This window comes from Vigna umbellata, chromosome 2 (genome assembly GCF_029865625.1).
Source record: "Vigna umbellata cultivar VRB3 chromosome 2, Vumbellata_1.0, whole genome shotgun sequence".
NCBI classification, from domain to species: domain Eukaryota; kingdom Viridiplantae; phylum Streptophyta; class Magnoliopsida; order Fabales; family Fabaceae; genus Vigna; species Vigna umbellata.
In genome coordinates this window covers 49,654,297-49,669,310 of record NC_142166.1, presented here as the reverse complement: position 1 = coordinate 49,669,310, position 15,014 = coordinate 49,654,297, and the positions used below count along the sequence as shown (strand labels likewise).

Below are 15,014 nucleotides of genomic sequence, written 5' to 3'. Positions count from 1 at the left end.
ATTGGCCATCCGTCTGAGGGTGATATGCAGAACTCATTTGAAGTTTGCTTCCCAATTCTACTTGCAATGACTGCCAAAAACGAGATGTGAATCTCGTGTCTCGATCTGATATAATGCTTGAGGGAACTCCATGCAACCGAACAATCTCTTTGACGTACAGCTTGGCCAAATTTGTCATGGACATCCTTAAATTAACAGCCAGGAAATGGGCGCTCTTAGTCAATCTATCCACACTTACCCAAATTGAATCATGGTTTCGGACTGTACGTGGCAGATGAGTCACGAAATCCATAGAGATGCTGTCCCACTTCCATTCTGGAATTTCCAATGGCTGCAGCAATCCTCCCGGTCTTTGATGTTCAGCTTTGGCTCTTTGACAAGTTAAGCAAGAGGACACAAAACGTGCAATGTCACTCTTCATACCAGGCCACCAGAATGACAAACGAAGGTCATGATACATCTTAGTCATGCCAGGATGCATGCTAAGACGGCTGTGATGTGCTTCCTCCAATATGATTTTCTTCAGCTCGCCATCATTAGGGACACACGTCCTTCCCCGGTAGCGCAACATACCGTCTGTTCCTGCATTGAAATCCTTATCTTTACTCAAACCGAGCTCGCCCAATATCTTCACCAGCTCTTCATCCTCACGTTGCTTCTTCCAGATTCGGTCAAATACATCACTGGAAATTCTGAGATTACAGCATCTGATAACATCCGTTCCCAAGTCAAACTGCAATCTTAGATCTCTAAAGCTTTCCACCAAATTTAGCTCCTTCACCATCATTGCAGAGACCCTTACGGCTTTCCTACTCAATGCATCAGCCACCACATTTGCTTTTCCAGGATGATACAGTAATTCAAATTCGTAATCCTTCAAGAATTCAAGCCACCTCCTTTGCCTCATATTCAACTCCTTTTGATCAAAGAGGTACTTGAGACTCTTGTGATCACTAAATACTTGAAACGTTGCACCATACAGATAATGCCTCCAGATTTTTAACGCAAACACCACTGCTGCCAGCTCCAAGTCGTGTGTGGGGTAATTCTTCTCATGAACTTTCAACTGCCTGGAAGCGTATGCCACTGCCTTTCTTTCCTGCATCAGTACACAGCCCAAACCTTGATATGATGCATCACAATACACTTCAAAAGGTTTGGCTGTATCTGGAATGACCAACACAGGAGCGCTTGTTAATTTCTTCTTCAATTCCTGGAAGCTCTCCTCACATTTATCTGTCCAAGCAAACGGCTGGTCCTTCCTGGTGAGGTAAGTCAGAGGGGCTACTATCTTAGAAAATCCCTCAATGAACCTCCTATAGTAGCCAGCGAGTCCCACAAAACTCCTAACCTCCGTGACTGAACGTGGACTCTCCCAATCCAGCACTGCCTTCACCTTGGCTGGATCCACTGCAATACCACCAGCAGACACAACGTGTCCCAAAAATTGGATCTCCTTCATCCAGAATTCACACTTTGAACGCTTGGCATACAGCTCTTTCTCCCTTAATACGCTCAAGACAGTCCTCAAATGGTCTTCATGCTCTTCAAAGCTCTTGGAATAAATGAGGATGTCATCAATAAACACCACAACAAATTTATCCAGGTACGGTCTAAAAATTCTGTTCATATAATCCATGAAGATTGCAGGTGCGTTTGTCACTCCAAAGGGCATCACCACATACTCATAATGGCCATAACGAGACCGAAATGCAGTCTTCTGAATGTCCTCCTCTTTAACTCTGATTTGATGATAGCCCGAACGTAAATCAATTTTTGAAAATACGCACGCACCATGCAATTGATCCAGCAGATCGTCTATCCTCGGCAGTGGATACTTGTTCTTGATGGTCAGCTTATTAAGTTGCCTATAATCAATACAGAGACGGGAGCTGCCATCCTTCTTCTTTACCAATAATACAGGTGCTCCCCACGGTGAAGCACTTGGACGGATGAACCTCTTGTCCATCAATTCCTCAATCTGTTTCTTAAGTTCCACTAATTCAGCTGGTGCCATTCTGTAAGGTTGAACCGAGATGGGTGCAGCAGTGGTCACCAAGTCAATCGTGAATTCTACCTCACGAATGGGAGGTAAACCAGGTACTTCATCCGGAAAAACATCTGAAAACTCATCCACTACTGTTCTCCCTCCACTGTTATCAACATCAGATGAACGCCCCATCTCATTGCCTTCATATGTCATGATAAGGAAACAGCTTGCTCCTTCCATGATGTCCTCCTTTAACTGCCCAAGAGTGATTGACAGTTCTTCATCTTCTTCAGCTGGAAAGACTAATTCCTTCTTCCCACAGTCAATGAGGATCCGATTGGTAGCCAACCAATCCATCCCCAAAATTACTTCTAAGTCTTGAAGGGGTAGGCAAATGAGATTAACTTTATATCTACGCCCCTCAACTTCTATAGGACATCTTACACAAACTGTAGATGTCTTGATCCCACCAGCCGCTGGGGTTGACACCACCAGATCGAACTGTAACTCGCTCTCCACTAGCCCCAACTTCTCAACACACGCCTTCGAGATGAAGGAGTGAGTCGCCCCCGAATCATACAATACACCACACGGCTTTCCAAACAGTAAACAAGTACTGGTGATAAGGGTACCTGAGCGAGCAGCTTCAGCACCAGTAATAGCGTACACCCTTCCTGTTGCTTGTGCACGTCCACCTCTACCTTGTTGAGTCCTTCCAGCATTTGGAGGTCTCATTACCGCACGGCCTCCCACATTACACTCCTGATCCGAGTGTCCATTTCTCCCACATTTGTTGCAGTGTTTTATTCCAGCCAGTTGAGGACAAGCCCATCTCAAATGTGGTCCTCCACACTGATAGCACGTCACAGTCCTTGACTGTCCAGTTTGGCCAACATGAACCAAGGCCTGTGATCCACCAGATGACTGAGTTGGACGAACGTATGGGGATCTTCTTAAGTTCGGTGTGTTTCTGGATGCAACCTGCCCCCTGTTCAATTGCTGCTTCTTCTGTTGCTCGGCTTCAGCAATGTTCTTCTCCAGAACCTTAGCTCTCTCAACCATTGCAGGAAAAGATCTAATACATAGACAGGATATTAAGACCTTCAAGTCACTTCTCAAACCATTTTCAAACTTCCTGCATTGCCATTCTTCACTGGTTGCCATGGTATTGAAACGGACAAGATGCTTGAATTTATTTGTATATTCTGAAACAGACATACTGCCTTGTACCAATTGTAGGAACTCCACCTCCTTAGCAAACCGTACACTGTCTGGAAAATATTCTTCATAAAATTTTGTTCTGAAAACCTCCCAGGAAATTGGACTTTGAGCTTCTGTCAACAACATCTTCACACTTGACCACCAATGGTTAGCTTCTCCCGTCAACAAATACTCTGTGAATGCCAAACGGTTTTCATTTGGACATCTCTTGGCCTCATAAATCCGCTCCATATCTCTAAGCCACTGATCCGCTTCATCTGGAAGTCCTTTCCCATTAAACTTGGCAGGATGGTGCTGCAAGAAGCTTTCCAAACTCCATTCTGCATGGGGTGCAGCATTAGAGGAGGAGGCTCCTGGTGTGCCTCGGCCAGCTGCCAAGATGTCCATTAGTTGTCTTTGCGTTGCTTCTGAGTGAACACGAGAAGCCTCCAAACTTTGCATTGCTTCCTGGTTTTGCCTCATCAAGGCAGCGTTCTGCTCAACCAAAGTTGTGTTTTGTTGTTGAAGCCTGTCTATGACTGCCTCCAACACACGGGCACTAATTGGTGCATCAGATTCATTCGGCTGAGGTGGGGGAGGAAGTCTAGGAGCCATTCGTTTTCTGGATCAGAGAAAACGTACGTTAGCTATGTTCAAGAGTTAAAAATTAATAACTCATCAAACACATATCAAGCACACAACGAAAAGCACAGTGCACTCATACCCTATATGTCCTTAAAAGAACAAAACTGCTCTGATACCAATAAATGTAACATCCCAATAAATAGTAATCACCATTAATCAGAACTAATCACATTTACAGAAAATACAGTACAGTCTTAATATTTACAGTAGCTGCTCAAAAAGAAAACAGCACGTACAGCAATTTACATCAACTGCTCACACATATTTAAAACTGAATATGCAGCACTTAACAGTATTCAGAATTCAAAATAAATACAGAAACCAGTTCTGATTTACTATTCTGCATAACTATATACAGAAATGTCAAAATACAGTACAGAAAAACTAACTAAAGCTACTACAGAAACGCGCCTCTACTGCTCAACTTTAACTTCAACTTCCACAAGGTTGGCATCCTCCAAATTTTCTTCTTCCAGCATGGTTTCAAGGGGTGCCTCACCATCTGCTCACATCCACAACGGATGATCATTGCATTGACAAGACGGACATACAGAAAACAGTAGACAACACAAGGAAATTGCAAGGGTAAGCTTAGGTAATTTAATTCAACACAATCAACATAATTTAACATATAAAATCAGTCATACAATTCCTACAATATTAAACACATATCCACGCATACAAGTGACTCATCCAAATTCTCATAATTAAAGACTGTCCGGACTGTATGATCCATGTATCTACAGGCGTTCTTGCACCCGGGTGATGTAGTAACTGGGATACCCTCAACAGCTGCCACCCGAGGTTAACCCTTATCAGCCCAAAGTACTATAAGGACTAGGGCCTCCTGCCATTCCCACGCATGAACTACTCTCCTCTACATGAGGATGAGCAATCACGGAATATCAGGATGAACAGCCATCAGTAGCTTAATCCATGGTCATACTACACTACTTCTCATATTCACATCATAGAGACGTTCCTCCTTGGAACGCTCTTTCACAATCCAATCCCATAAATCCATTCAAATCATCATTCGCACATTTTCACAATTTCTCTTAATCAAATCTTCATTCTGTATTCACTCTCTTACTTTTAAGGAACATCCATCATTCATTAGATAACAAAGAACATGTTGCAGTACTCATACATCCACGTTTCTGAACAAGAGAAACGAGCCATTTATCCACTTGATACTTGATGACACTTAATACTTTGAATAGCTTGATCTTAGAAATTATGGATAATACTTAGAAAAATTTTAAGTATAAAGACTCCAGGCAGAATCCAAAGAATAAAGCCAGTAAGAAATATTTAGATAAACAACCAAATATGATTGAATTCAGAAAGCAACACTGCCAGTCAAAGACCGAACGTAAATTAATAATTTGAACGAACGCCAGATACGTTCGCTCACGAAGCCATGAAAGACGAGCGTTCAATTATTAAACCGAACGCTGCTCGGACGAACACCAGACCAATGACCGAGCGCCAAATAGAACGAACGCGTAATTGAACGAACGCGCATTTGAACGAACGTGCACTTGAACGAACGTGCATCATAACGATCGTTCGGTAACAGACCGAACGCTAACTAGGACGAACGCTCAATCTAAGATCGAGAGTTCATTTGGACGAACGCTCAGTATAATACTAAGCGCTGCTTATGACGAATGCTGATAAACAAAACCGAACGCTCTAAGTACTTTTCAATTTATTTTGAATTGTTGGGCACGTTAAGCTGAACCGAACGCTCAAACTTAATCCTTCACACAAATAACGCTCGTTCACAACCAGAGTCCTTTCCAAATGAAAGGATCCTCATTCTAAGAAATTTTCCAGGGAAACCGAACGGTATAAGACCGTTCGATGACGAGCGTTCATGATCAATCAGAGAAGATCAGATTTCCAGATTTGTCATTCACGATAACCTCACAGTTTTCATACAATTCATAGACTTAGAATTTATCTTCAACATAATTTCATACATTACAGAATTCGTATTATCATCTCCTCAATACAGAATTTTCCAGTTCAACATATCATCATCAATATACAGTAAAACTCATCTTTCCAAATTATACAGAATTCAATCAAAGTTCTACTCATACATATCATTTTCTGCATACAGTTCAAACAATAGCATCATCCACATACAGTTTCAAATTTTATCAACCATATACAACCAGTACAATATACTCATACATGCATACTTAAAATTCAGATATTTCATACAATTCAACATCCAGTGCACTTCATTAATGTCATTAACATTAAAACAGCATTTAAATTAAATTACTAAGCTTCCCTTACCTGTTACTGCAGTGTACTTCCAATTGCTCAGAATTTCACTCTTTCACTCACGGCTTTCTATCCAGGAATTCACTCAACCACTTCCACTAAATCTAATACACCAAAAATCATAACAGATCAGACTTCTAATCCTGCATGCAACCAGAATTTTGGTTCGCATGAACTAAGTGGACAATTGTGCAGAAACGAGAACTTACCAGTTCAGTTCTCAATTCTGTTCGGATCTGAATAGTGCTCACGGTGCAGGGAAACTTTCTCCTGTGTCTGAAATGAGATCAGAGGGTTTGATGGTAAGTTATCTTGAAGAGATGATGAACGAGTGCAGAGAAATTTCAGAGAGAATTTGAGGTCAGAATTTTCGAGAAAAGGAAGGTGATTGCATGCAGAGAATGGGAAGAGTTTTCCTGAAAATTTACTTCCTTCTTTCACAGAAACTAACTCCCATTCTCCACACACCACTTGTCTTCCACTATCATTCGCAGAGTGCTTCCACTGTGACACATGGCAGACACATGCAGTGGGAATGTGAGTGGATTTTGACGTGGCAAAACGCATCATAAGAGTGATCAGAGAGTGGTTTTGTGTGCTAATTAAATCAGGTTCTCACAGAAATGCATTTGAATATATTCCTTTTAAAATTAAGTAATTATTAATAAAAAATATTAATCATAAAATAATAATTTAAAATTTAAGTTCAAATATTTTTATTTAAATATATGAAAGTTATTTTGTAAAATAAGGTTGCAAATGTTTATATAATAATTCATTTTATTTATAAAAAGAAGTTTTTGGACAAGAAGAAATTGAATGACGTGGGAAGTAAACTTTCGTGAGTTAGCTTCCTTGCTTGCTAAGGCTTTTCGAGAATGGATAATACCAAAGTTTTTATTTTATTTTATTTTAATCAACCGTCATTATTAAATTCCATAAAGAAAATCAACTCAAACACACTGCCCTTTACCGCTTTCTTTCTTTCTTTCTTCATTATCCTATTTCATTGGATAATCTTAGTCGTTGATGCTTAGATCATGTATGAGTGACTTGATTTTCAATTATAATTATAATCGGTGACACATGACAATTTTCTTTTAAAATAAAAAATCACAAATTAACACGTAACACAAAAATATTAACATCGTTTTACCGTACTAACATAGATGATAAACTTACATAACATTTTCAAAAATTAAAATCGAGGCCAATTAAAATCTAAAACCGTAATTGAAATTAAAAAAAAAAAAGAGCAAGTTTAGAAAAAGATAAAATAATGATTACTATGTATAAAAAGCATTATATAAAATTGTGGTGATGGGTCCGGTAACATCTCAATACTGAAAATAAATTATTTCTATATAATATTGGTAAAATGTCTTTATTAAAGAGTTCTTAATATAGAAGACTTGTACGGTGTTAAATACTGCGATTCTAAAGTTTTTTTTTTCAGAGTTTATTGTATAGTACAATATTAGCAGCATAGATAAAATAGGTTAAGAAGAAAATGGATAAATATAAATGTGTATACAAATACATAGTCGCCAACTAAATTTGAAGGGAGAAGAAATATCGTTTGTATTTAAAATTAACTTGTGACAAAATATAGTATATTATGAATAAAAAAGCTTTTGAAAGTAATGAAGATTTTGGAAAGTTGAAACTTAAGACAGAAACATAGTTGATTATATGGAATATTATTGAAAAAGAAGAAATAATTATGTTTTCAATTAAGGGGCAGTTGAATGAAAGAATATTATGGATGATATTAGTTTGGTTTGAGGGTACAAAAGAATTACATAATATTATACTCAAACAACTAATTCAATTGAAATGTTGGTCATAAAGAATGTGTCAAATAGGTTAAGGATTTTACAAACCTGTTAACAACAACACTCCAAGGCACGATTATATAATATTTAAATATCCTATTAATACAAATATAACGTATTATTGATGGATTTGCTTTACATATATTTTTGTTTTTTTTTTGCGATAATGTTGAAAGTCCATTAAAAGTAAAATTAGTTTCCAATATATAGATTTAACATTCACTTTTTAACAAATAAATAATTAGAAAAAGTTTCTATTTTAATAAAAATGTCGGCATACGTAATATAAAACTATTAAATTTATGTATATTATTCTTTAAAATAATCCTTTTCGTGAAAATGGTGTGTGGGGAGTCGAAATTCTCTTATACTTTTATTTGGTTATAAATTCTGATGCATTAGAAAATAGAGCTCGGTTGGGCACAAATTGTTATTATTTTCTCTTTGGGGCGACACTTCAATAACACTAACACCTGAACATCCATCTCCTCCATTGTCTCTCATCATATCCCTCACCCTTGCTACGTCGTCCCACCTCCCAACAATGGCATAAAGATTCGACATTAAAACATAAAATCCACCGTTTTTGTAATTCAACAAAAACAAATTTTTCGCCAAGGATTCCCCAAGCTTTACTTCATGTTGAATGCAACAAGCACTTAACAATGCTCCCCAGACAGCAGAATCAGGCCGAATTTCCATGTTGTTAATAACCTCCATTGCTTCCTTGAACAACCCTGCCCGACCCAGGAGACCAACTATGCATGCGTAATGCTGCAAAGTTGGCCTCAGACCATACTCTTCTGTCATGCTACGGAAGTATTGAATTCCTTCGTAGACAAGTCCGCCATGAGTACATGCTGCTAAAACTCCCAAGAAGGTGATTTTATCTGGTTCTAGCCCTTGTTCAAGTAGTTTGGAAAAACAACTGAAAGCTTTGTGTTCGTGTCCATATAAACTATAACCCGATATGATGGAGTTCCATGTTGCTAAACACGGACAATTGATGCTATAAAATACCTTTTCAGCATAATCTAATCTTCCACACTTAGAATACATATCTATAAGAGCAGTTCCTGTAAAATCTTCCACTTTCACATTGTTTCTAAGAATATACGCATGCAGTGTCTCTCCAATCCGCAGGTACCCAAGCTGGCAACATGCTGATAGTAGACTAGCGATAGTGATAGCATCTGGTTTTTGTCCGCATGAGCTCATTTGGCAGAATAACTCCATAGCTTCACTTGATTTTGCAGCCTGAACGCAACCAGATATCACAGAATTCCAAGTGACCAGTGGTTTTTCACTCCTGTCATAAAACAAAGATAATGCAGCTTCTATCTCATCAAATCTTGAATACATGCTTATTAGCCCATTTGCAACCAAGCAATCATTAGTCAGCCCGTTCTTCAACCCATAACCATGGAAAGCACATCCAATGGAAAAATGAGTCGGATTAGTGATTCCATGTAGGACACCAATTAATGCAACTGCATCTGGTCTAATGCCTAGTAGCAGAGTTTGGGTAAAACACTCCACCGCAGACTCCACATCACCTTTTTCCGAATAGCTAGAGATTATCGCAGTTAACGAAATCAGGTCCTTTGTGGGATAACGCTTGTAAAGCAATTTTGCCATATCTGTGAGCCCTTGCTTTGCATATAGACAAACCAGGGAGGTTACAACAGAAGCGTCACTGGTAAAGCCACATTTGACAATATAACAATGGACAGTTTCGGGAACAGCATTAGCTGACGTAAGGTTCATCATTGTCACTGGACTGGGTTCCAAACCTTCCTTCAGCATCTCTTTAAAGCACAAAACCGCCTTGTCCGAAAAACCATTTTGGCAATAGGCACCGATCATGGTATTCCAAGAGATAACATTTTTCTCACCCATCTCTACAAACAAGAGTAGGGCTGCTTCCAAGTCATCGCATTTAGCATACATAGAGGTAAGGGCATTATTCAACTGAGGATCAAAACCAAAGCCAGCTTTGATCCCAAATCCATGAACGGATCCACCATGAGGAATAAATTCGCGACGACCAAATGAGGGCAACAAACTAGCAATTGTTGTCTGGTTAGGCCTAAAACTCTCTCTAAGCATCTGCACAAAGAATTGAAAAGCATCACGAGGGAGTCCATTTTGTGAATATCCACAAATCAACACGTTCCATGAAACCACATCTTTCGAAGGCATATCTTCGAACAGTTGGTGTGCGTGGTTGGTGAACCCAAGTTTCATGTAAAAGTCAATGAGAGCGGTGTTTACATACAGAAAATTTTGAGTGGCCCGTTTCAACAAGTGGGTTTGAATCTGGTTGGCTTGTAGGGTCGCAGAGGGTGAAGCGCGAGAGAAAGAATGGGAGGAAAGGCATGCTTTGATGAGTAAAGAAAAGGTAACATCGTTGGGGATGGCATTGGCTTGTAACAGTTGTCGGAAGATAAGGATTGGAAAACTTGCATCCTGGAAGAGAGAATGAAACAGAGAAAGATTGGTTTTAGAAGGCAACTTCATTTCATCATCCTTTTACAGTTTCGTTTTGACATTTAACTTAAACTTCTAATAACAAAAGTTAGTCAAACATAACGTTCAACTCTTTACAAATATATTGTAAGTGTTACCAATTTTTAGAAAAAAAAATCTTTTTTTACACTCATTACCTTCTCCTCCTCCTTTAAACTTAAAAAAGAAATTCTTAAAAACATTAAAATTTAAGTAAACACGTTGCCAAACAGTATTGGTAAATAGAAAGATAAAATTATTTTTCATTAACATATTAAAGAAAATTAAAAAAAAAATCTTAAATCAGGCAATAGAATTTAAAATATAAAAGAATGGAAAAAAATATATACTAAAAATCAGAAACCACAATGAGTGGATATGGGGAGTGCGTGTCTTCTCCTCATTCGACGTTTGATGTGCAGAGAGAGATATGGCAAAAGCGCGCTTTTGGTTTCCGCAGTTCCACTGTGCCTGTTTTCTGGTAATTCACACTCTCTCTTTCCTTCATCTCTTCTCTTATCCATTGAACAAAATCAAATCTCACCCTTCTTCTCTCATTTTCCCGTGCTCTTTGTTTCTGATTCATTTCCAGTGCTTCATACCATTTGTTTCTTTCCTTTGCCTGAATTTGTGCTTCCTTTATTTCGTTTATTCTGAATTCAACTTCAAAATTAGAATTAGAGTGAATACTTGGTTAACCCCGCTAGCAGGGTAAAAGAAAATGCTTGAATTGCATTCAATGGTAGGTGTTGTTGTTATTCACAATATATTTATATAACATGTTGTTCTCACTTTCAAATAGAATGATCTTCCTTTTGCTGTCAAAAGCAGGGCTGAGTGGATGTGCAATGTCTTGGGGATTTGATTTCTGATTGCTGCTGCTTCAGGACTCTATCTGGCTTCCAGTTTGAAATCCTTATACTATCGTCGCTATGTCTAATCTTTGTGTTTTTATATAAACATCAATGTCTATTGTATCACAACCATTTAGAATCATTTTCCATTTCCCAAATATAGTCCACATTTTAGAGTTTTTTTTTTTTTTTTCTGTAACCGCTATACCTTGGGAAAGTCATTTTCCTTATTGCTAATTTTATCCTTTCACTTGATGATGCTTCTATATGGTATTGGAATCAATTGAAACTCAGCAACCATTTGTATGAGGCATCACTGCTACCGGCCAACTTATTAAAATTTTCTATTCCAAAATCTTGATTACGAGCAGTGTAAGCTTTTGAATACGAAATATGCCGCAGGTTGTCATTCCTGGGCAGATTAGCAAGTCCTTTGCCAGTGTTAGAGTAGAGATACAAAAGTCAGTTAAGTGTAGAATTTCCCAGGTAGTTTTCAGCTTAGCTGCTAGGGACAGGCATGGCAAACTATGTCTTGGTCAGACAAAAGTTGAACCTCCAGTGAAAATCAGGCACACATTATTTTCTAGTAGGATAAGAGTTGCTGATGAATATAAAGATGGGTTATCTGATGAAGATGAAGATCTCTGTCCCGTTGAATGTGTAAGAGAATTCACCACTGATGAAGAGTTCAGCAAAATTCTGGAGAAGTCTAAAGGAACTGGATCTTTGGTGGTGGTAGATTTCTTCCGCACCTCTTGTGGAAGCTGCAAGTATATAGAGCAGGGTTTTGCAAAGTTGTGCAAGAAATCTGGCGATCATGAAGCTCCGGTAATCTTTCTAAAGCATAATGTAAGTATCTGTTTCCTCCATATAGCAGACAAATATTTATGTTCCTATATTCTGTACAACAGTTTTATTTAGATTAATTTTTCCATACGGTAAATATTATTACACTATTAATTAATCAAAACTATTTAATATTTGATTTTTAAAGTAATTATTGTAAAAGGCAACAAGTTTATAGACACGATAACATGTAATTGGAAGACAGTGTCATTAACCTCTGCACTATCAGCGTATGTTATATTATTTTATTTTCCAGGTCCTATTAAGATTTTATTTTGAGTAAACATTGTATATGTGACCATTTGAATGATCTCTATTAGTGATAATAAATATTAATATTATGTCAAAACTCATTAGTGATAATTTGTAACTAGTTTATAGTGCTATGTAAAGTTCCTTACAGAATAAAAGTGCATAAAAGTTAAAGTCTTTATTTGTGATGTGTGTGTTTCCTGTCTCCCTTTTACAAACCTCTTTACAGTTTGCGGAGAAGAAATTCACGATCAGCTAATATTTACATTCTTGAAAAAAAGATTCATCATGATTTTTAGGAGCGTAAAATAAAAAATAATATATATATATATATATATATATATATATATATATATATATATATATAACAGTTTTATCCTAAATTAAAATTAGTTCCTCTATAATCTATTTATAGAAATTATTTCATATTAAATTTTCCAAAATTTGATTTCTAATTTATACATACTAATTCTAATTTACAAAGGAATTGGGTGTTTTTTTTTTCTTCCATAGAAATTTATCCGACGAGAGCTTTTATCATTGTCACTCAAACTAGAGGCTTTATTTGATTAATTATTAGATTGAACATGTTAAAAGTTCATGTACAAAGACTTTTACTACGCTATTGCTTGCAGGTAATGGACGAGTATGATGAGCAGTCCGAGGTTGCTGATCGACTTAGAATCAGGGTATATATTGATTACTGATTATCAAATGAAACTTAATCTTCATAAACTGACCTGGCTAAGCATCAACCATGGGTTAATCTAAATGTTTGCTGTCCAACTTCTTTTCAATGTTTAGTGGTTAGTGTCTCCATTTACACCATTTATCTAGTTAACTTTATTTAACTGGTGCACAATGTCATCTTAGTTTTGGTCCTCACCTCACTTTTATGGTTAATTCAATCTTCTTCCAATCGGCAATAGATATGTTGTGCATGATTTGTGCTACTGTGCATTCATGCTCTATAATACGATGAGTTTGAAAAGGAAACGAAATGATGCAGGCCGTGCCTCTTTTCCACTTCTACAAAGATGGCGTGCTGTTGGAAGCATTTCCAACCAGGGACAAAGAAAGGATTGTTGCAGCCATTCTCAAGTACTCATCTCTTGAAGCTGAAGATATCTTAGGTTAACTTCGAATAGGATGGGGTCATTGTCCCTGGGACGGTTGTGCACTGCAGGGAAATTAATCATTTTTTTGTAAGTGACAATGTTCATTAAACAGCATGCTGCATATATACTTATTACCAAAACACTTCAGTCCTTTCCTATCTGCTCGAGTTCACTTTGTTAGGACAGGATATTGCTTCCTAAGATCTAGTGAAGAGTTTATTGTTCACTATGATATACACCCTTTACTTTCGTAGAGGTTATATATAAATAAAGTTTTACTTATCTAGCTTTCATTATATTATTTATTTATTTTGTTTTTTATTGATAAAAAGTTAATTAAATTTATCAATTTTAAAAATGATAATTTTATACTTCTAATAATTAAATTCTAAAACTGCATTACAATATTGAAGTACAGTATTAGTTTTATAAATTAACATACATTGGTTATAAGTTGTAACTATATACTTATTAATAATAATTGATAATTGAGTGGAAAAAAATTACGTGGTTACGCTTTTGAAGATTAGAAAATTCAATAAATATTTTATTAATATGAAAATTAAATCAAATAAATAAATAATAGAAAAAAGGTAATTGAGACATTCCTATGCAAATTTTTTATTGTAGCGATTCACGTGACATTTCTTATATAAGATTTCTGCCGTATATAAATAGTAGTTTTTAAGAATTGAGATCATTATTACATGGATAAAAAAAGAACTATGATAACTACGTTTTTTTTTTAATTATTAAAGATTTATTATTGGGGAGAAAAAAATAATTAGTTATTGAGACAGCATTGTAGATTCTATTAAACACGAGTTAAACAACTTTTCTATAATGATTACAGATGTTCTAGAATGTTATCCGTCATTCACAAGTTAATTGAAAGTAAATATCTAATGGACAAAAATACATCTAATTGATATTACTCAGTATAGTCTTTAAAATTACAAACTTTATTGCATTACTTTTTAATGAAAAGTCAATATTTTATTTCAATAATCACATTATAATTAGCAAAATGAAGACTATGGTTGTTAAATTTAAATATTAGTTTTGATGGGCAACTAGGAATGACAAAAAAGTTCATCCGCGAATAAAACATGCGACGAATAGTTATTATTCGCAGATATTTATTACCCGCGGGGTAACAAGTAGCGGTATTTTAATATCCGCTTCTAAACGGGTCGGATGCGGGTATTATACTTGATAAGTATGAAAATTACATGTTTTATTCACTCAGCGCACCAGCACAACTTGTTGAGCGAATAAAGGACAATTAAAGATATATTACAGTTGAATATTCGCTTAGCGCATAAAGAGTTGTGCGCTTAGCAAATTAGTTATTTTTTTCAATTGGCTTTTAAAGTGGGAAATAGACAGAAAGAACTCCTGACAGAAGTCTGGACAAAGGAAAGAAACGAAAACATCTCATAAACTTTCGGAGACTACTTCAAGG

At 36.7% G+C, this 15,014-nt stretch overlaps 2 protein-coding genes across 6 annotated transcripts; one reads left to right on the top strand and one right to left on the bottom strand.

Annotated features, from left to right (window-relative positions):
* Nucleotides 1-8,318: 8,318 nt before the first annotated feature.
* LOC124831301 (Tetratricopeptide repeat (TPR)-like superfamily protein) lies at nt 8,319-10,646 on the bottom strand. Its single transcript, XM_047305247.2, has one exon. The coding sequence runs from the start codon at nt 10,489-10,491 to the stop codon at nt 8,353-8,355; it is 2,139 nt and encodes a 712-aa protein (XP_047161203.2). The 5' UTR covers nt 10,492-10,646; the 3' UTR covers nt 8,319-8,352.
* A 169-nt stretch (nt 10,647-10,815) lies between these two features.
* Nucleotides 10,816-13,831, top strand: LOC148204200 (thioredoxin-like 4, chloroplastic). 5 transcript variants are annotated; one of them, XM_088107298.1, is made up of 4 exons: nt 10,816-10,960; nt 11,311-12,182; nt 13,067-13,120; nt 13,441-13,831. In XM_088107298.1, the coding sequence occupies exons 2-4, from the start codon at nt 11,727-11,729 to the stop codon at nt 13,567-13,569; spliced, it is 639 nt and encodes a 212-aa protein (XP_087963424.1). In that variant the 5' UTR covers nt 10,816-10,960; nt 11,311-11,726; the 3' UTR covers nt 13,570-13,831. The 5 variants fall into 5 exon arrangements, 4 of the variants coding, with proteins under 4 accessions (XP_087963424.1, XP_087963426.1, XP_087963423.1 ...); XM_088107300.1 differs by having other exon boundaries at nt 10,830-10,960; nt 11,308-12,182; XR_015784454.1 differs by lacking the exon at nt 10,816-10,960 and adding an exon at nt 10,967-11,221 and having other exon boundaries at nt 13,067-13,237.
* Nucleotides 13,832-15,014: the final 1,183 nt, after the last annotated feature.

Coding starts and splice junctions, on each gene's coding strand:
- LOC124831301 (XM_047305247.2), bottom strand. CDS start 10,491: ATGAAGTTGCCTTCTAAAACCAATCTTTCTCTGTTTCATTCTCTCTTC.
- LOC148204200 (XM_088107298.1), top strand. CDS start 11,727: ATGCCGCAGGTTGTCATTCCTGGGCAGATTAGCAAGTCCTTTGCCAGT. Junction 12,183..13,066: donor TAATCTTTCTAAAGCATAAT/GTAAGTATCTGT, acceptor TATTGCTTGCAG/GTAATGGACGAGTATGATGA. Junction 13,121..13,440: donor CTGATCGACTTAGAATCAGG/GTATATATTGAT, acceptor GAAATGATGCAG/GCCGTGCCTCTTTTCCACTT.